We start from the raw sequence: 23143 nt of genomic DNA, 5'->3' as shown, positions 1-23143 counted from the left end.
GAAAGAACTTTGGGCTGGTTGCCAACCTGAGTCTCTTGCAGCATACACACAAGTTAGCACGCTCTCAAGGGGCTACGAAAAGGATCTAAATACCTGTTTGGACGAGGTAACACAAATACAAGCCTTAATGCACAAAAAACCGCAAACTGACGTACGCTTTAAGGACCTGCAAGTCAGCGTGCGTGGTACTTTCACTTTCACCTGCGTTTTATTTCCAACGACAGAACGTTAAAATAAACCTCGTTTCTTTGAGATTTTCGACCACCCACGACCGTCACACTGAAAAGGTACAGTTTCTACAGCAAAGCACTCAGCACAAAAATAATTGCGGGGAGAGACCTGCTGAGAGCTCCAGACTCACACGTTGCACAAATGGACGGAGTTATTTCATTTGACGTTCTGTACAAAGAACGTCCATAATGACTTTTCCAATCGCTTGTACCGAGGTGCAAAGCTCGGGTTTTAATTTTCGGAGCTCGAGTTGTGTGAGGAGGGCGAGCCTGTCGGATCTGGGCTTTTGAGGCCCAGTTAGGGTCTCGGAGGAACTCCATCATTGATCAAAACAACCGCCCTAATAAAAATCTCAGAATTATTCATCACTTCCGCTCTCTCCCTTTACATTTATATTCATGCAGATGCGCTTTACAGAGTTTTCCAGGCCTTGACAATATGCTTTTTTCCAAGGCGTTGGAGCATATGTCACGTTCTTCGCGAGTTATTTCAGTGGCTAGCATAGAGAAGAGTGGGGAGAAAGTGAGGTAATGCTCAACCGTGCTTGAGTTCTTAATGACAAAGCCACAAAAGTGTTTGTGTGTTGTTTTGAATGGCTGAAAGGATACTTGTGGTCAAAAGTGTACCAAAGTCTAAAGAGCCAGGCGCTCTCCTGCTTCGTCTTGCTCTGCCCTTCTGACTGGCTTCCGTCCTGAGGAGAGAAAGAGAAAAGGTGGAAGAATAATAGAAATCCTAAATCTAAATCCCTGGATTTAGGTTTGGGGTATTTATGTAATCTAGTGTAGTTTCATGTGGAAAAACTCCCAAAATGTTGCTTACAAACATACTGCAGATGATTTAAAGGGGTCATATGACGTGATGATTCCTTTATCTTTGGTGTGTTACAAGTAGTTTGTGCATATATTAGACACGTAAAATTGCAGAAATCAAAGTGTCAAACCAAAAGAATAGGAATGTGTAAATGTCAGACAGAACCTTGTCATTTCAAGGTGACAATTTGTCCGTTTGAGATTTTCATTTGAAAACCATCAGTTTAGCCAAATAACAGAGCTGGTTGTTTGCATCTCATTTTTTATCACTAATGTAAATTGTATAATTAAATAGATCTAATATAAGCCTTTTTATTGCTGTATAGCAGCAATCTGTAACTTTGCCTCTCTATCGCCACCTCTGTTAGAAACATAAAATTGCAGGTAATTTTACGGACTCAATGGGTTGAAGTCAAATGAGGTCAAACAGACTCTTTCCGCAAAATCATACCCCACAGATCGAATTATAAATTGATTTCTGAAATTGACCACATTTTGTGATATGAAATATGATAAATCATTATTATTAGTCAGCCTTTACGTTTGTCACTGGGTTTTGCAAATATAAAAAACTAACCAATAAAACCAATAAAAAGTTTTAAAAAGTGCTTGACAACTCTGACAACACTGTATTTAATCATTTGAAAAGTACAGTATTTTTTGCCATTTGCTGAACAGCGAACAGTGAATTTGGACATCCAAGGTTTCGGAAGGATAGCAACGATATTTAAACTGAAGCAATAATTAACACACAACATGAATCAATATAAACTGACATTCACTACTAAGCCAGTGAAACTTCAAATCTTGCTCTGATCTCCCGACAATCAGTGTTTTCATTCAAACTGATCTAATGAGTTCAGTGTGTAACATTACACTTAAAGAGATTACAGATTAATGCTATCACATAAAACTCACAGAAATGCTACGCTGCAACCCACCCTAATCTCACCCCGGTCCTCCACCATCAATACGCCCTTTTCACATGACGTCACGCATCTTCCGTTCTGCCGCGAAGCAGTGTATCGTTACTTCCGCTAGTACTCCAGTTCATAAGGTGGCGGTAATGCCCCTATAAGCTGGTTTGCCAACCGCCAGTAAAACTCAAGAAGAAGAAGTTACTTCCGCTAGCACCTCAGAATGGAGTTGACCAAGTCCCTTGCACATCTGCCACAAATATGTCTAGATGATGTACAACGTCTTGCAGACAAATTTTCGTTAACGGCAAGATCAAAGCTAGAGAAAGGATACAAATTCTTCGTTGAACAGTACCTGTTTGATTATGAAGGTAAGTGTTTTGTTTTCTTTTTGTGTTAGCGAAGGTGCTAGGATAAGTACTTGAATACGTGTTTGTCCGTTTTTTCCACTGTTGTTAAATTCCAGCGCGACGGCAAAACGGAAGTACTTCTTCTTGTTTGTTGCAAGACGGATGTTATGATACACTGCTTTGCGAAAAGGCGGAAGTTAAGTGACGTCATTGTGAAAAGGGCCTATATGCGTGATGAAAACACCTGAAACAAAAGCTGGTGTGCTCAAACACTGCAGACTATGCAGCTTGCATTGCTTTGGTAAAGGCACATGCGCTTAACCAGGGAGTAAAGAGACATGTCATTAGTTTCTAGTTCTTTACAGCCTTGTCCATTCTAATAATTGTCCATTAAGTAACTATTTGTGATATAAAAGCACACTGTCTCTGTACATAAATGCTTGCATGTACAGTATATGCACTCTTTAAACAGACCCATGGGTTTCAAATCCAGGATGGCCAACAGTGCTGACAGACTACTAAAATCACTTGAGTTGCTTGTGTTCATTGTTTTCAAAATGCTTTGGAAAATGTCCAAAACTCCTTAAAGGTCCAGTGTGGGATGTTTTGTATGATCTATTAACAGAAATGCAATATAACATACAAAACTGTGTCTTTAGATGTGTATAAAAATCTTACGTAATGAAAAGTTATGTTTTTATTACCCAAGAATAAACCAGTTGTATCTACATAGGGAGCGGGCCTATCTACATGGAATTTGTTATGTTGCGCAGCCATGTTTTGTACAGTAAGCTCTAACGGACAAACAGCTCTACAGAGCGCGTTTTGTATATGTTGGTCTTCGTGTGTGTTTTTAGACGCAGCTTGCGTCATCACTGAGTTGAAGACGCACAAAGTAGTAAGTCGTAGTACGGAGAGGAGGAGGAGTCGTCATCGTCTAGCTGAAGCAATTGATTGTTCTGTCTTAGAAGTTTTGATAAAATGGAGGACCATGCGTATTGTGCACAAGAGCCGACAGAGCGTGAATCTCCGTCGTCAAAGAAGCGCAAACGTGATGCTGCCAGACGAATTAGAGACAAACGGCGGCAGAAATCCAGGATAAACATCGGTGTATCTATTACCAGATGGAAGGCACTGTTGAAAGACAAATGTTTTCAAGGCGACGCCGAAGTTGTCTGTTTTCTGCTAGACTGGTGAGATAATTCAACATTTTCAATGTTTCCACTTTTTCAATGTTTACCAAACAACTGTTTTGTTGAAACGGTAACGTTAGCATTTTATACAAATGGCCATATAACCTCCGAATAATGTTTTTCCGTCCCTGCGGTACGTACTCCGGTTGTTCCTGACTTTACAAAGGGGGAGACAAACGTCTACTAACTTACACCTAACTGCCTATGTCGCTGTCAGATCAAACGCTTTGAACAGCGTTGCTATTTACAATTAGCTAACTTTAGTTACTTCACTACTCAGCGTGTACTAGATAGCACGCAAGAAATATATCTAATTATAGAATTGTAACAGTAACTTTCGCAATAGAATACATGTTAAATGATTAATTACGTTAATATATTGCCTTACCTTTGTAAAGAAACATCGTTGCTTGTATCACTGCTATCCGCGGTCTCAGTAGACGACATATTTTTTTTACTGTTGCGGCCACTGTCGTAATTCGAAAGGGAGGGGTGGGCAAATGACTCAGAGATTCGTTGCAAAACTATAATACAACGCTTGTGGCCGCTGATTTTCAAGAACTGCGCCTTTAAAAGGCATTGTCTTATAAATGATAGTTAAAAAGACCCAAAAAGTCGCTTTCCTGCTCATTCTCCTTCACAACTCCTTCCTGGTGGAACATTCTTCCTAACTCAGTCCAGTCAACCACATCTCTCACAACATTCAAAAAACGACTTAAAACATGACTTGACTCGAGTCGCAAATTTAAGGACTTGTGACTCGCTTGACTAAATAAAGAAAATGACTCGACTTGACTTGGACTTGGGATCCAGTGACTCGTGACTAGACATATGCCCGGTTAACCGAAAATATATATCACGTGATTTATGCACAACTTGTGAGTGAAGTACGGTAAAATGCTGCTGCATCCGAAAGCCAGAGGGCGCTCTCGTGCAGAAACTCCAAATACGCACTGCAGAAGAAGACCATAACACACGTAGTAGTAGGAAATGCCTAAGGACATGTTTTTATCACCGATCCTCAAGCCTCCTCAGGTATTTTTATGATAATAAAGCATATTTATAATGATCATGTTTGATGGGTGTTGCTTTTTTAAATGCACGTTATAAGCGACTCAAACTCGCACTGCTTTTAGATCGAGCAGCATTTGTACTGATCCCAGAGCCGTGCTTCACGGACAAGCTACGCATCAATAAAATAAACGATACCTTGCATTATCGCAGCCAGCTCGGTTTCAGCAGGATTTGGTGGTAACCGCGGTTAACCGGGCACATGTCTACTCGTGACTTGACTTGACTTGAACTTGATGACTTGGCAAGACTTTACTTTATAACAACTGTGATTAATTCTTTTAAATATACATTGCAACATTGGTAAACAAAATGCAAGACATGGAGCGGAACCGATGATCTGAGTCTGCGCGAGTGCACGTTTTATGACGCTGCATGAGCACAGAAATACAGCGCGCCAAATACAGAGAGTAAAGGAATCTCCCAAGAGGTTGTCTTTTCGATATAAACACTTCGACACTGACAATATTGCCTAAGAAGATTTGCTGTATGCATTTACAAAGGCAGGATATCGACACTTCAAAAAGAAAAGGTTTGTAAGATGTTAACTGTTATTCGACTTAAATCTGAGAATGTGGAAACAGCACTGTTTTTTTATTATTTGTCTCTAAATTTAAATTAAGTCTGTCATTAAATTAAAGTAATTATAAATTATTAATCGCATGTTTGTAATTTGCGACGTCAAACTTAAAATTCGATGGCGTTAGCCTCTCAAAAGTGCTTTATTGTGTCACTCTTGACACACGGAAAATAATAAGGAATTGTACCACAGTGACCGCAGTATTTTATCAATTTGTGTTTCTCTTGCATCCAAAATCCTAGATATATAAGCAAAATGGCTGTAGTAGGCATTTGACCTCGTTAGTTTATTTAGGACGTATTAAGTAACAATAATATTTCCAGAATAGCAACGCGGCTGCCAACAGTTGAGTACAGATAGGCTACAGGAAAACGCGTCTTTCCGCAACACAATAAAAACTTTTACTTTTACTGACTAAATGTAAATGTAAAGGCCTACACCCATTTGAATAGATGTAAAACTGTGGAAACATTTACATGTGGTTTTGGCAGCTTAATAAAAACTACATTTATTTATAGCTGTGTGTATATGTGTCAGTATTGTGTAGCCAAACTCTTAAAGTGATAGTTCACCCCAAAATAAAAATACTTTAATTGCTTACTCGCCCTCATGTCACCTGTATAACTTTCTTTCTTCCGCAGAAAGCTAAAGAATATATTTTGAACAACGTTGGTAACAAAACAATGGACCTTTACTGACTTCTATTGAAATGTGTTTTTTTACATTCCACAAAAGAACATTCTATGCAGGTTCTGAATAACATGACGATTAATAAATGACAGAATTTTTAATTCTGGGTGAACTATCCCTTTGATTGCCATTCAGACATTATTGAAGTTCAATCCAAACTTACTCCCTGCAGGACCTGGAAACTGTCTCCACATGGCTGAAGATCCTGATCTGGGTCCACGCCGACTCTAAAAGAAACAGAAAATGCATGTTAGGGTCTTTAAAATATATAATTGCTTGCGTGTTTTTATGCAAATACGAGACCCATCACAATGCAGACACATTGTGTGCAGCACAAGTAACCCTTTACACTATTCAGCTGCTGTCTGATGGACTTCGCGTACATGACCAAAGAGATATCACTGTATCACATATCAATATCACTTTACCATATAGTAACCAAAAAATATAGTTTATATTTTCTATAAATGTTCTATTATCAAAACTACTTCTTTCTATGAGCATGTACAGCTGCTTTGCAACAATGGCAATATTTCCCATTACATTTTTCACAAAAATTGTATATTGTGGGAAATGCGGAAACAAACATACTACTTAAAGTGATAGTTCACCCAAAAATGAAATTCTGCGTGAATAATTCGACCTCAAGTTGTTCCAAACCTGTATAAATGTCTTTGTTCTGTTGAACACAACTGGGCAACTGAGATTTCTGGGACATCAACGACTACCATAGTAGGGGAAATTAAAATGGTTGTCAAAGGTACCCCAGAACTGTTCGCTTTCCTAAATTCTTCAAAATATCTTATTGTGTGCTCAACAGAACAAAAAAAACAGCACAATCATTTTTCTTTGGTAGTCAATGATGTGCCAGAAATCTCAGCTGCTAACATTCTTCAGAATATCTTTCATTGTGTTCAACCGAACAAAGAAATGTACACAGGTTTGGAACAACTTGAGGGTGAATAACTCATGACCGAATTTTCATTTTTGGGTGAACTATGCCTTTAACTCATCTTTACTTCATCATTGTTGAGAACAAACACACACAGACATCTGCTTTGTGTTGTTAGTCCGGCATGTTCCAGACTTTGCATGCCTGGCTGAAATATGAGGACAACCCATGAGACCTCAGAGAGGCCGAGACCCTGCCGAGAGAATTGATACATTAGGTGAACTTTCACTCTGGCCTTTGAGTACATTTGCTGATCCTCGACGCAATAGCTTGTCTTTCACTCCTCATGTCAATTAAAGCGGTGGCTATATGATGAGGTCGAATTTATGCTGCCTTCTGAACCCAGTGAACAAACAGAGACTTCATTGTGAAGTTAGACTTGGCTTGAGGTTTAACAGACGCTTCTGGGAAATCCAGTGCCGCCCACGTGAACAAGGGCCAATTTAAACAGAATGAGCTGACTTATTATACGTTCCTCTCTCACAAGTAGTTAAACCGTTATTGAATGTCTTATCTTTTCAGAGCGAGCGAGGAATATCAGTTTCTCAAGAGGTGGGCGACATTAATTAAAATTGTGAGGACAGGATTGAAAAAAGGATAACATACTCCTGCCAGATCTAGTGAAGCATATCTGCGACATACTGGGTGTTTTAACAAGCTGCTATTATTTCTACCACGTCTGTAGGGCTGTCTGAAAAACAAAAGACGAGTTTTATTCCCCGGTGGTTTATAGTGAGGGGGGCCTGAATTGTCTAAACAGAAATATACCCTGGGTCATTCCAGAATTGCGAGTCCATCTCATGTCCACGGGATATGTTTTAAATATTTTGTCACCTTTGTAAAGCATCTGTGATTTTTTTCTTATGTGGAATAAGTAATAATAAATTTTGTTCTAAAAGAGGGTTTATATATATATACATACGCATACATATTTAATTTAAGTATAATTAAAAATTTAAAATAACCTCAAATATCAATTTCATAGTTTTGCCTTCAGTTAGTTTGGATACCAAGACATTATGGCGTGTTCTTTAAAAATAACATGTTTTTATTGTTATATACCCCATTTTATTTGTGTCCCAGAAACCACTGTCACAAGTCAGGGGTTTTCAAACTGGGGTCCGGGGACCCCAGAATGCTCTAAGGGGTCCCCTGAAAATTTTTGAGAAACAAGACAGCAAAAGTTACTAGGGGAAGGGGAAATTATAATTATGAGGAAGCAGGGAGCTTGAACTGTGTACAAGAAAAGGCATAAAGCCAAACACTTGTGGAAGTTGAGAAGAGCTAACAATGGAAAACGACAAACGGAGAGAATTAAGAGGGAAAGAACAATGAATGTATAACTGTACGTAGACGAGGAGAAATGGTCTGTAGTTACCAGGCATGCAGGGTCACAAATAGGTCAGAATATGACAAAGGCAATATTTTTTATGTAAAAAAGCGGCAACAAGCTTCGCTTTAAACCACAGCACACTGATGCCTGTGTGCAGATGAGTATGAATGCGGTGGACGCTCAACATTTCCTTCCTGTTGGCTTCTTTGAGAGCTGCAGACTCCTTTAAGACAACACTGATCCACTTCAGGTGTCTATTACTGTTTCTCTTGCTGGTTGGTCGTATTTGTCTGGATTGTTGTTGTGCTAAGAGGGTGATAGGGTGCACATTCCCTCTGACACCTCAATGTGAACTGCAGTGACAGCCCACACATACAGAATATTCACATTCCTTCAAAGTGACTCCCACCTGTTTTAAATACATCCCTGCAGAAGTGAACTGACACATGGAGATTATCCGCCGAGGAAGAAGTTGCTTGCAAATAGCTGCTACAGTCAGGCGCAGATTAACGCACAGGCTTGCCTAGGGGCCCCACTTGTTTAGGGGCCTCTGATTGGCCAGATCTTTTTTATTTTAAATTTACTTGAGCGCGAACCAAAAATAGACCCTCATTGGCCCATAAGAAATAAAACAAAAAATAAGCCGGTGATTGGACAGATGCGACATTTGGGTCACATCTGTCCAATCAGCTGCTGGTGAAATCATGTAAATAATTTTCATTGACGTCACTGCTATTGCTAGACGGCATGGCGGCAAAATGTCTGAAAGATAGTAAATACAAAGGTTAAAAGACCAATGTGACCAAGATGGCGGCAGGAGGACTGGCACCTCGCATTGGCTACCATCGGTGCTGCGATTGAAACAACTGCAGCGGGATCCTTAGCTGTTGCAGCAGTTAGCTCATCATGTCATCCGGAATATTTCAGGGGAGTTATTCCACAATGACACGCATATTATACAGGTTGGCTTTTAATTATGGCTTTGTTTTATACGTAATGTGTATTTTATGTTATTTTTATTTTTTATGTTACGTTATTTTTATTTTTTATGTTTCATTCATATTTCGCAAATACTTGTATAAAACTGGAGCTTGTGCTCTCCTGTTGTTTGCCGTTGCTAAACATCCAGGAATGTAGAGGAAACACTGTAGTATTTGCTGTCTCAATATGTGTGTATCCGAGCGGGATTGTTCCCGATGCCCCTCGCAGCGTTGGTTTGGGGTCTCAGCTTGATTCTATCGAACCCAGGTGTGTTTGCATTCATCTTACGTCATCACGAACGTGCATGACACATGACAGTAAACAGAACACTTGGGTCTTACATTATGTTCGCTTACAGAGCTTTCTGCGTCACAATCTGGTCCTTGACATTCCTGCTCTGAATTTGCTCTCTGTGCGTTGAGCTCAATGTTTACAAAGTGAGTGGAACCTCCCAGAACTGTTCTAGAAAAGAGAGAAGTGGCTAACATAGAGAAAGCGAATCTAAACCAATGCTGAGAAAAACAGTCTGGAGTCTCCAACTGGCTTCTGTTTTTATTGTTTTGACTGGTTTCTGGCATCTCATTTTAATTCTGAATAGACATTTCATTGAAATAAAGATACTGAAAACAAACAACAACTGGGCAATTTTGTTAGGCATATTTGTCAGTTGTTCACTTATTTGAACATAGATCACTGTTTTGATCATGTTTTAAATGAGCAAAAACACATGCATTATGTATATAAGCTGTTTGCACATGACCAGGGTTTTTCCTTCATAGAGAAATTGGAGGCGGCCGCCTCCGTCAAATGTCATGCCGCCTCAGGCCCTCGCCAAAATTATATTGTGAGTCTTCACAAGTAGGGCTGTCACGATTATGACATTTGACTGACGATTAATTGTCTAATAAATCATTGCGATTATGACGATTAAATGTCTGTTTTAGGGCTTTGACAATTATGACGGTTAATTGTCTGTTTTAGGGCTTTGACATTTAACTCTCATACATTTTTGATTCAGCGATTGAAACGACCATATTGTTCTGAATACAAGACTATGTTTTTTTCTTGGAAATACATCGGAAAAAATTGGGTCATCATATATTTAAGGTTTAGGCTTTTACCTGTCAATAATACAACCGCCAAATACTTGTAAATTGATCAGGAGTGAATTGAAGCCACCATTAAAATACTATCAGTCGAGCTTCTAGTCTGTTTTTTTCTCACTTGCAAGACTACAATAAAATTTTACTTCTATGTTAATGAAATTTTGGTAGACTGGTTTTCACACTGAGATTTGCTTAAATAATATTAAATTGTACTGCAGGTAATTTATATATGTTTTTTTTTTTTTAAGTGATTGTGTTGTGGTGGTACATTTTACAAGTATTACCATGCTTTAGTAACAATATATAAATTAAAATATGCAATTGCAGATGCACTACAGCGCCCCCTATGGTCTTCTATAGAGATGTGCAATAATTGCGATGATCTGAAACCATCGCGATGATGTCAAGCAATCGCGATGAGACGATTATTTAATAATCGTGACAGCCCTATTCACAAGAAATGCTGCGTGCATTTAACAGACTGTCATTTGTAACTACAGTTGCGACATTACGACGCGACACAGTGGAGGCGCTGTTTCGTTATCAGCACACTGAGGTGCTAAAAAGAGTTGCAGAACAAGAGCCAGCCTGTGTTTCACGGCTGTTTGTTTTGCATCCAAGTACTTTTAATTTCTTGAAATTTCTTAAATTAAAATGACGTACATCATTGTAATGTCTTAAGCTGTGCAGTTGGATCATTGAATCAGCGTATACTGTACACAGCGAGTTTGCCAGTATGAATGCACATTGCGTTTAGAACGACTCGCACACGAATGACTCATTCGAACCGATTCGTTTAAACTATTGAACTTTTCAGTCACTAGCGAATATAAGAGATCCTTGAATCATTTAAAGTGAACCACAGAGAATGCAAGATGTGAATGAGCTTTGCTCATTTAGAAAGACTGGTTAATTCAGTTGGCTATTGTGGGCTGAAAAGTTAGTTGAAAATTATAAAAATGCTTTATTTGATTCAAATTGAAATCAAATACAAATAAATCATTTTTTTTTAATTTTGTTAGAACTTTTAATATATCAAACTCAAAGTCACTTTGGTTAAGCCACTTAAAGGCACGGTAGGCCTACGTGTGTGTGTGTGTGTGTGTACAAGATCAGGATGGCACCACCTCCGCCTCATTTTGAGCCAGGAAAAACCCTGATGACATCACGACACTGCACGAAGTGCAGATGGTGGAAGCATGTGACTTTCTCCATAGGAATTCACTATAACAAATTCAAAATACCTATGTTTTGAGTCATTTTTGATTGTTTAAATCGATCAAACCATGAAGATTGTTTTTATTGTGTAACAAAAGTTGATGTTCACGAAGTGGAAAATGTGAGTATTGACTGAGAAACGGAGATGAAAGTGACTGAATCGCTTAACGCGAGATTTTTCCACTTGATCCATTTAATAAGGGCTCGTTCTTTTAACGGAAGCTAGTGTTTATTACAAGTAAGGGTTGACTGAAATTTGGGCTTACCTGGTCGTTGTTCAGGTCGTTAAACATAGGTTTAAGTTTTAAAGTCACTGTGAAACTGAAATGTAATTTTTATATATTACTTGCGTATCTGTGCACTTCATTATTTGTTTAAAATTCACATGCCAACATAATCGTTAAGCTCCTCCCCCCTCGAAACAAACTTCCTTTTCACTTCCTGTAACGAGTAACGGGGCTATCAGAGACTAGCTGCATAGCAATTAGCAATTGACAACGATTCAAGCCCTACTCCCTTGGAATGTGTAAACTCTAGAGGGGAAAAACGCAATTGTACCTCTTAATCCGTCCATTTAAAATTCACTTGGCAAAAGGGGCAATAAAAACAACGTCATTTCCTCTTTATTTGGAGTGACGGTTTGTACGGTGCCCCCTTTCCGAAGGGCCCTTCGAAGGGTCCGTTTGGTACGCTCCATCAAATCAGTGGACAAAACCAAGTCTACATGTTTTCTCAATTTAGAAGCAATTTAACTTGGATATACATCACAATACAAAAAAAAAGAAGACAATCGCTGCTTCTGTTTCATGCCCACTTTAAACTGATAAAAAATCTGCTCATACACATTAGCAGCTAATACATTAGTAGATCTCTCCTCAAAACATATCTTCAAGTATCCATACAAGTTTTGATCTGTACAAGACTGTACCATTGTATTTAATACTGGACTTGAAGATTTGATGCCAGCACTCTAAAATTGCTGCCTTGTTTCATCAACAAATTTTCATATTTGACCCAACCATGGACTGAAACAACCCAGCATAGGCTTATTGACGCCCAATGGGTTGGTAACCTGGTAAAAAGTTATTTTCCACTGTGAATGTAGTTTTTGTAGTTTATAAAATGGATACAACTGACACAATGTCCATTTGAAGACCTTGACAGAAAAATGGGAAGTGTCTGTTCCCCAGCATTCGGAGATAACATTGACCAGGAGACTAAATATACACTGATTTCAGTTTTAAAAGGGAGTTACACAAAATCCTTTTTTAATCTCAGGTGACCTGGTCAGCTATAATAAAAGCAACGAAATATGCTTGTTTCTTGCAGCTAACACAAGCCTCTTTTTCATTTCCTCTTACATTTTTTCCCAATGAGATATCAGGGTTTATTAATTGTACATTGATTACACTGCAGTCGCCCAAAGCAAAGATTGTCCTGTATGTGTGCGCATGTATAGAGTATTGGAGAATAGCACTCACTCAACATGACAAATGTAGCATGAGCCAGCCCAGGGGTCATCTGTAGTGCATTTGCAGAAATGGAAACCCTTTCCAGTGTTGGAGAGAATTACATCCATCAAATTTTGTTGAACAAGGCTAAAGGTGGAATCCCAAAACGCTCAGAAAACACAGCTGCCTGAAATATTCTGTCCATACACTAGTGCACTATATGAATGAAGAATCACTTTGCAAGATCATCTTAAGCAAAAATAAACAAACTCAAAACCTCTTTGACCTGTAACTTGACAAAGTGATTTGATTCTCAGCACAGCTGTTCTTGAGAGTGCCTTTGACTCAGGTGGAAGAAACAGTGAAAGAAACACGGCACATTTTACCTGTAAACAATGAATACCTTACTACCTAAACCATTCAAATGAACCATGATACCACTTCAAAGCAACTGCCCGCTGTGAGCTATTGTTACAAGGGGAGAGAAACAGGAAATGATTAATAGCTGCTATATTTTCCTATTGCATGAGCTCTCACTTTTCTGCTTTGCATGCATGTGCGCTTGCATTAATGTCTTTTATGAGTGAGCTCACGCGCCATAAGACAATAACAAAATAAAAAACAACAAATGTTTCATTACTTTACTTTCCTCTTTTAATGTTCAGAGTCAATATTTTCATGTAATCTTGTAAAAAAACATTGAAATGTTTAAAAAGTACAAACCTAAACTGCATTTTTATCCCGAATAATATGTGACCCAAAGTCTCATCATCGAAATACAACAACAACAATTTCAACGATTAATTTAACACTAGACTGCAATCTTTGACATGGCCTTAGTCAGTATTAGAAATATTTTATTTTTTGACATATATCCATATAAACAAGACACCCTTTATGTTTGTCAATGGGTTTTGCAAATATCTTATCAACAAAAAGTATTAAAAAGTGCCTGTCAACTTAGTAACTTAGAAGTGACAACACAGTACTTAATCATTGAAAAAGTACAGTTTTTTCCTAAAAAAAAAAAAACCCAGCAAATTTGGACATGCAAGGTTTCAGAAAGATAGAGACAATGTAGTTCATATCCTATATACTATATTACAAGTGCTTTTATCTGCCTTTCCAACACGAGAATGCATCTTTAAAATTGCAGCAACAAAGTTCTTCGAGACTAAAGTAAAGTAATGTCACATTTGGTCTGAGGGATGGTAGTTAAGGAGCCCTGTTAATGCTAATGCTATTGTTACTCTGGTATAGACGTTTTTATCGGACGTATGCACCTGGGCTGAAGTTGACTTCCGGTCTGTGTTTGGTTTAGAGGTGACCCCGAATAGTTGAAGATTCATGCTTCGATACGAGGAGCCTGATTCGACTAACAATCTCACAGTTGAATCTTCACAGAGGTGTTATGCAATGGGGGTCATGCCATTTTGGTTATATGGGCAGTGGCATAGCAGACAGGCACATACTGCGCCGCCAAAAATATTATTTATGATGTGTAGAAATGAGACGTTTTTAGGGTTGGTTACCGAAACCGCTGCCGCATATGATGATCGCGCCTCTCCGCGTCTTCTGTGAGACCGGTAAAGAGAAGCAGCACGCACCCGCAGATGACTCGCAAATGAATGTGTACACCGTTTCCAAACATTTTCACTTACTGAATGTTTGGACATATAAACATGAATTAACGCTTTGTCTGTAAATGTACGTACTTCGTTACTTAGACTGAACTTTGCGCTGCATGATACAAGAAAAATAAAGTCATATAACAAAAATCACTTTCGGAACCTGTCATTCTCTGCACTGAAAGCAAGCGTGCGTGTCAGGAGGACGGAGAAAGAATGCGCAGAAAAAAAGGTGAAAGGGACATTTGACTGTTTAAATGGTAAGATGCTTTATTGCATTCCTCCTTTACATGCGGTAAATAAAGTAACTTTATTGGTAGTTTATTGGTAATGAACGTGCTGTATTCCCATTTGTAAAAAAGAATTCATTATTATCGAGTAGTTTTAAAAATGGTTTTGAGGTGAGATCTGGTCTAGTAAGTGGCCCAGCATTGTTACGTGATGTTAAAGGAAAATGTCCATTCATTTTACTATTTGTGGCTTGTGTTTTGAATATATGTTCCCCTGAATATCAGACATTTTGCCTAAACACATTTATTTTGCATTTCGTTTAAGGTATATCCTGTTCTTAACAAATTCTATAAATTAATGTTTGAGTGTTTTTTGGTGCATCAATGTTGCGCTGTACCCTTGTTAACCCCACATACAAGGCAAGACATGAAAATTCTGATTCGACTACGTAAATCCTTAGTCGAGGACACCCCTAGTTTGGTTATAATAAAAAAAAATATTTTATATTAATAATAATTTAGATTCATATTTTACTGTATATTAATTGTATTAATTTAAATTTAAAATACTCAACAGTTATTGATTCTTTGCAGAGGTCTACCACAATTTCTGTATACAGTATGTGGAATCATAAATGTGCAATGTAAATAAATTTAATCTGGGAATCGCATGTACAGCGTCAATATTTATAGACAGAATGCTACTGATAGCTCAAAAACTTGGAACTTGCATAAAGGTACAAATCACTGCTGGCATCAAGATGAAACTTAGATGAAGCCCTTTTAGCACGGGATTAGTATTACCTGGGGACCTCTAGTCATTTGTAATAATTGCAGAGGTTGTCTGTGATCTTAATCCCGTGCGAATCGGCCATGTCTGTAATTTGTAAAGTAAAAATTTCCCCACAAATGACCTACCATATTTTGACGAACACCGAGGTCCTGTGATAATATTAGTCCCGTGCAAATCGGCATCTCTTTGATTTGGTGGGCTCATATATCATTTTTCAAGGTTTTATCCACCGGTTGCGAATAATGGAGGCTGTTTTGAAGTGTTTTGATATTATTTCGGGTGCTGGGTCATACCCATACCTGCCAACACTGTCGTTTTGGCCGGGAGTCTCTCGTTTTGTTATTTCCCATGGAAACTCGTAACTTTCCATAAGGGTCTCAAATGCAGACAGGTATGGTCATATATCATTATACACCATACAACTATAGGCTATACAAACTATATGCAAAGCCTTGCCATCATGTCTGGGAAATAAGTCCATAAATTTGAGTAAAATCACAGGCTTCACTTATCCCGTGAAAATGCGCCACATGAAATACAGATGTGGGGAGGTAATTTCTAAATCACACGAGATCCCCAGATAATACTAATCCCGTGCGAATAGGGCTTAAATTTGATAAACTGAACTAAGTCTGACATCTCAAAAAAAATGCAGCTGGTGCTTCTTCCTCTATGTCCTGTCACCGTGGGTGATGCGGGTGGGCAGCATGTGGTTTCTGAGGTGTTCCAAGTGGGTTTTAGCTTGTTTCTGTGTGGTTGCTATGGTGTTCGTCGTGGATGCAGCGGAATTGCTTGGTGGTTGCTAATGTACTCTGAAAGGCTATCAAGTCATTGCCTAATGGTAAACAAAACATCCAAGCCCCAGATCTTCCCTCTATAATATTCCAGTCCTTACATTACCTACTAAAACCACATTTAACAGAATTTGAGGTATGAGCAATGTAAGCAAACCAACAAATCAGAATAAAGTTCCAGATAAAACAAAACCTTTGCCAGTGAATGTAATAAGGTTATATACTGCTGGTCTACAGATGTGATTCATTTACCTCAATACAGTGTTCCAAGACACGCATAATCTAATTTAACTAAACAAACACTACCATCCTCCTGTTCCTCTAGCTAAAGGTACAAGAAGTTAATTATTTGTTTACCTGCCTGCATCTGCAGGCGTGTGCTAATATAACAGCCCGCTGACCACATAGCCCATCCTCGCATCCACACAACAAAACCAACACATTTTGTTTACTTTAAAACCCACTGGTTCCATACACAACACAAACAGTGCCAGATGTGCACGAACGCATGTCTGAAATGTTTAAACAAACCTTTAAAACATTTAAAAAGCAGCAAAAATACAGACCTCTAATAATAGATGCTAATAAAGACTCAGTTTTAGAATTTGCATGGATTTAAGGGACACAAAATGAGTCATTTAGCCGAGTCATCTTCCAGGTGAGAAGTTTTTGTATGTACTGTAGTGTATATGTTTTTTAATGGCTGATACCGATATTAAGAAAGCACTCTGGTCGATTGGCCGATAAGCGACTGATATAACATAAATTTAATTAAATAAATAATTTAGCTGCGTCATTTAGCAAAATGAGTCATTTAGCCAAGTAATCTTCCAGGTGAGAAGTTTTTGTATGTAGTGGTCAACCAATATGGGTTTTGATGGCAGATCAAAACCAATGGCCAATGAGAGATAGATACAACATCGATACAAGAGATCGATACAACATAAAGGTAAATGACAAGACATACAGAAAATTGTTGAAACTAAATCAACAGTTATTGCATATTACGTGGCTAGTAAAGTAGCATTTATCATCAAAACAGACTTGGACACACAAAAGAGGTCCACATTTGATATTATCATGAGCAGTTGAACATGGCTTAATGAAAAATATTAATAGAAATTTAGACATTATTAAAATTGACCATACAATCACACGACTCAATGCTAACAAAATGCTAACGCTATGTAGGCCTACATATGTTATGTATATATACACATGTATAATTTCTGTATACAGAATACATACAAGATACATATAAAAATGTATCTGCAGATACAGATAATTATTAAATATCGCCAATATATCGGCCACAGTGATAAATATCGGTCTATCATTACTTGTATGTATTGCAGACATTTCAGAGATTTTTGGAATATATAAAAATAGATGCAGACACTTTTAAAAAAGGCTGGACCAAATTTTTTTTTAATAATACGGAGGCCAAAAATGCGCTCAAGTGCGACACATTTTCATTTCTTTGGTCAAGCCTTTTTGTAAGTGTAAGGTTCCTTTTTTCTATTTTTTCATATATTTGCTTTGGATTTACACACCTTAAGTTACTTTATACGTTGATGTTTGGACTAATGTTTGGCGGCATGATATTTTCTGTTTGTCATTAGAGATTTTTGGAATGAAAGATGACTTGAGAAGTAGTTCATCTAAGAATTGCTTCTCCCTCGTATCAGTCCACTTTTAAGTCAGATCTGATTGATCGGGTTCAGCATGTTCCACGAAATAAAATATACGAATCTGGAATGGCACGATGATGACCAATTTTCATATTTCATATCACATATCATATTCATCTGTCTGAAGTCTGAATTATATTAAGAAACAGAGCACATACAGAGAACAAGTCGTATTGACTTCTATAGTGCTTTTTGACCCTTTTATAGTTTGGCAGCCACTGTTTACTATTTACTTTTGTTATATCAAAAAACTACAACTGCAACAAAACAGGGTATGTGTGATCATTTTTTGGCGAATTAACCCTTTAAAAGATTCTTCAACCTAGAGCTAGACGCCAAACTTCCTCATGCTTTTTGCATGTTGTTGTGGTTGCTGGGCTTTCGCTGGAAAAGAGAAGATCTTTGTGCATTGTGATCATGAACCATGATGTATTCAGACTCAAACACTGAGGCATCTTTAGTACGAGTGTTATTTAGCAGTGGGAGTCTCAAGACAATTACAATTATAAGTGCCGTCTATTCTTACTCCTGAGCGCTCTTAATGCTAATCAGCCAACATAAGACCAGCGCATTAGCTCTCCATCATGCAAAGCCATTTAGTTCATGTTTGAAAACAATTTAAAGGTGTATTGACCCAATTTGATAGCATTAAACAAAACCGACTAATTTACAGAAATGCTATTGACGTTGCCGAGGATAGTTTTTTGTCTTAGTTAACTGTACCATGGTCAGCGAACGGCATCTGTAACTCTCAGCAGTTTTGTAGATTATAACCTGAGTTTCTCAATCTCTGCAGCAGCTGTCATCAATAATCCTCTTTATTCTAATAAACTCGCAGCTTTATTAATGGCCCAGTCAGGCCGGCCAGCTCCTGCTGAGAGATGTTCTGACAAACACCAGCGCACGGCCAGATAAACAACTCAAGCTCTTCTCCCATCTGCATTGTTTCTACGAGGGGCATAAATCTGGAAGCAAATCTCGGGGGGAACCAGATGCGATCGCAGTACGAAATCATCTGCGAACTGATGTTTGTTACACCCTGCATGCGGCACCCCAAACTTATGAGAGGTCTTCCAAGGGCTATCATGTGTGACCTAATTTGTTTAAGCCTGCTTGATCAGGCCTGTGGATAAACAATTATCACGCTGAGCTTTTCCGCCACCTGCTGGACTGTGTTTTTACATTTTCTTCACAATGCCATAAAAGTACCATTTTAGGATGTATGGTTCGGTAAAATACCCTTTTTTTCACATTTTTGTGTCACATTAGGTTCTTTGTGGTGTAAAAATGTTCTTCAGACAATAAATAAGAAAGATATGGTTCTTTGAGGAACCATAAATGGTTCTTCTATGGCATTGCTGTAAAGAACCTTTTGTAACACCTTTATTTTCAAGAGTGATTGCTAGGGCATTGTCAGGCTGCCAGGACGTTGCTATGACGTTGCTAAAACGTTCTGAATGTTTTTAGAGTAGAGTATTCTCATTTGCTAGAGTAAAATTATGTTTGAATAATAGTGTTTGCTAAATTGACTTTACGTAAGTACATGTAAATGTAACTCCAACTTCCTTTTTTAGCATGAATGTGCCAGGCCCAAATCTTCAATCAATCATTGACTTTACGTAAATACATGTAAATGTTTCTGGGGGGTTGCTCACTAGCACAAATAAAAAAAACGTTTCTACGAAAAGTTCAAGCTCCACCAATAAAACTAAAGATCAAGGCGACAACAAAACACAGAACTCTGACCTAATATGCAGCCAGGAAAGCATCGGCGTGGTGCCTCCACCGAACACCCACACTGTGAAGAAGACGATGAGCAGGGTCGTGGTGAACATCATCTGCCGGGCATATGTGGCGGTGTCACGGATCGCCAGCGCGAACGCCATCGCCCCTCTGAGCCCTATAGAACAAACACACACACGTGGTCACAATACATGCAAACAGAGAAGAAGCATCACATTCGCTTAGTTGTGTGAAGAGCACTGCACTCCGTTGGCCTTTAATCTGAGCGGATCTTCAGGGAGCCGCTCCACATCAAGAGCCCTTATTAGATACGTTCTGATTTCGATACCTCGTTTCAAATCTATTTAAGATTTCAATACGTTTCAGCAGGTTGCCGAATCTACTGAGAGTTCACATCAGACTGACACTAAAGGACATGTTACAAATCTGATTCCCTAAAGTTTCGATAAACGTTTTACGTTATTACTATACCGTTTTGATGTCATGCAAGAAAGTGAATGTAATCTTACCTGCAAACATCATCATGTGTTGAAAGTTTCCACGGATTTTGTGCCTTCGGCCCAGGTTTATCAGGAAGGACAGGGGATAGATGTTTAACGCCCGACCTATAAAGATGGCTAGCTGGAAGTCAAATTGTGGTCTAAGGAGAATTTTCTATTTTGATGGCTTTGATGGAAAAAGTACGTCACTCAAGCTGCGTACCTACCACCAGCGACTCTGGTGGTGGACCACTAGAAGACGATCATTTGAGCTTTGGTTGCTCTAGTAACAGTTAAAAACAAACCCAGCAGTAACTGACAAGAGACGGATGACGTGAGCTCCGCGGCTTTACTACTATTGGTAGTCACTCCCAAAAGTCGCTCATCATTTGCATAAAGTTGAGCAATTCTCAACTTTGTCGACACGCCCATTTCCTGTCGCCAACGGTCACTATCGTTTGTCTCGCCAGATATCACTAAGCTACCACTGAAATGAATGAGATCAAGTCGCTCTGTCGCTACCAGTCGCTGGCGGTGTGAACGGGGCGTCACAGATCGTTTTGCTTCATGCAGAAAAATTGGTACATGAGATTAGAAATACAAATCAAAGAGTGAAAAACGTATATACACTGGGTTCCAAATTATTATGCAAATGATATCTTTCTCTGGTTTTCCTAATTTGTCGATGCAAATGACAGTCAGTATAATTTTCAAGTAATCAACAGTTAGGGTACATTTGGAATTTTATTGAACAAACCTCCCACTGACAACAGTATTTATTTAAAAAATGAAAAACTCAAAATGCACTGTTCCAAATTATTATGCACAACAGAGTTTGAAAACATTTCATAGGTTGTAAAAAACTGAAAATGGTCATTTGTTGAATTTGCAGCATTAGGAGGTCATATTTACTGAAATCAAAAGCTATTTCAATCAAAAACATCCTAACAGGGCAAGTTACATGTTAACATAGGACCCCTTCTTTGATATCACCTTCACAATTCTTGCATCCATTGAACTTGTGAGTTTTTGGATAGTTTCTGATTGAATTTCTTTGCAGGATGTCAGAATAGCCTCCCAGAGCTGCTGTTTTGATGCTAACTGCCTCCCACCATCATAGATCTTTCGCTTGAGGATGCTCCAAAGGTTCTCAATAGGGTTGAGGTCAGGGGAGGATGGTGGCCACACCATGAGTTTCTCTCCTTTTATGCCCATAGCAGCCAATGACACAGAGGTATTCTTTGCAGCATGAGATGGTGCATTGTCATGCATGAAGATGATTTTGCTACGGAAGGCATGGTTCTTCTTTTTGTACCATGGAAGAAAGTGCTCAGTCAGAAACTCTACATACCTTGCAGAGTTCATTTTCACACCTTCAGGGACCCTAAAGGGGCCCACCAGCTGTCTCCCCATGATTCCAGCCCAAAACATGACTCCGCCACCTCCTTGCTGACGTCGCAGCCTTGTTGGGACATGGTGGCCATCCACCAACCATCCACTACTCCATCCATCTGGACCATCCAGGGTTGCACGGCACTCATCAGTAAACAAGACTGTTTGAAAATTAGTCTTCATGTATGTGTGGGCCCACTGCAACCGTTTCTGCTTGTGAGCATTGGTTAGGGGTGGCCGAATAGTAGGTTTATGCACAACTGCAAGCATCTGGAGGATCCTACACCTTGAGGTTTTCGGGACTCCCGAGGCACCAGCAGCTTCAAATACCTGTTTGCTGCTTTGCAATGGCATTTTTGCAGCTGCTCTCTTAATCCGATGAATTTGTCTGGAAGAAACCTTCCTCATTCTGCCTTTATCTGCACGAACCCTTCTGTGCTCTGAATCAGCCACAAATGTCTTCACAGTACGATGATCTCGCTTAAGTTTTCGTGAAATATCTAATGTTTTCATACCTTGTCCAAGACATTGCACTATTTGACGCTTTTCGGCAGCAGACAGATCCTTTTTCTTTCCCATATTGCTTGAAACCTGTGGCCTGCTTAATAATGTGGAACGTCCTTCTTAAGTAGTTTTCCTTTAATTGGGCTCACCTGGCAAACTACTTATCACAGGTGTCTGAGATTGATTTCAGTGATCCAAAGAGCACTGAGACACAATACCATCCATAAGTTTAATTGAACAATATAAAATTAAATGTTTACGACACTTAAATCCAATTTGCATAATAATTTGGAACGCAGTGTATGGTGCTGCAGTCACAACCGTATACAGTATACTTCAAGCAGGTGATAAAAGGCATTTTCGCAAGCTAGCTTCAGCCCTTAAACTGCTTGGGTTTGCGTTTTTGCACGAGCACATTATCGGTAACGCGCTGTTAAACTGAGATTTACACTGCATTGCTGCTTCAGCACAAAGACTGTTGATCTCCGCTCAATACGGTCTCAGACATGCATGTTGGTGGTAGACAGGAGAAAGCTGGCACTGCTCTGATACAACGAGATCTAATTACATTTCAAAAGCCTCATCTAATATACATTAGCACACGCTCGTGTGACAGACAACGTCTGAAATATTCATTTCAAATGAACGGTGAGGATACAAATGCCCCGACTATGAAAATAGGACTGAAGACGTGATTCTGAAAGGTGAAGAGTGCCAGACCCATGTACGAGAAGATGAAGTTCTCCGCCAGGAAGTGCAGGACCTCAAACAACTGCAACGACAAACAAACATGTGATCTGCAGTTGTAAAAAAACATCACATTTTCAAAGAAACTTTTAAAGTTTCATCCTGTCTGGCCTTTACCACACAGGAGCTAAAGAAATATACGAGTGATGTAGAGGTCGATATTTTCAATCCGTGTGACTCAATATCTTCTCGCTTTGATAACGGGGGTCTGACCCCCTGGAGAGAGAGATCTGGTGCCACAGAGGTGTCATAATTACTGC

General features: G+C 38.9%; 1 protein-coding gene across 1 annotated transcript in view; it reads right to left on the bottom strand.

The window, feature by feature from the left end:
• Window positions 1–23143, bottom strand: part of slc9a7 (solute carrier family 9 member 7) — a 59029-nt gene that overhangs the window by 11547 nt on the left and 24339 nt on the right. Inside the window, exons 10-14 of the mRNA XM_057339095.1 lie at window positions 22795–22908; window positions 20271–20382; window positions 19765–19918; window positions 6005–6068; window positions 840–922 (exon numbers count right to left, since the gene is read on the bottom strand). Coding sequence (XP_057195078.1) covers window positions 840–922; window positions 6005–6068; window positions 19765–19918; window positions 20271–20382; window positions 22795–22908 — 527 coding nt within the window. The remainder of the gene's footprint in view (window positions 1–839; window positions 923–6004; window positions 6069–19764; window positions 19919–20270; window positions 20383–22794; window positions 22909–23143) is intronic.

Source organism: Triplophysa rosa, linkage group LG7 (assembly GCF_024868665.1).
Source record: "Triplophysa rosa linkage group LG7, Trosa_1v2, whole genome shotgun sequence".
NCBI classification, from domain to species: domain Eukaryota; kingdom Metazoa; phylum Chordata; class Actinopteri; order Cypriniformes; family Nemacheilidae; genus Triplophysa; species Triplophysa rosa.
Note: the sequence above shows the minus strand (reverse complement) of the source record. Positions and strands in the feature narration are given on the sequence as shown.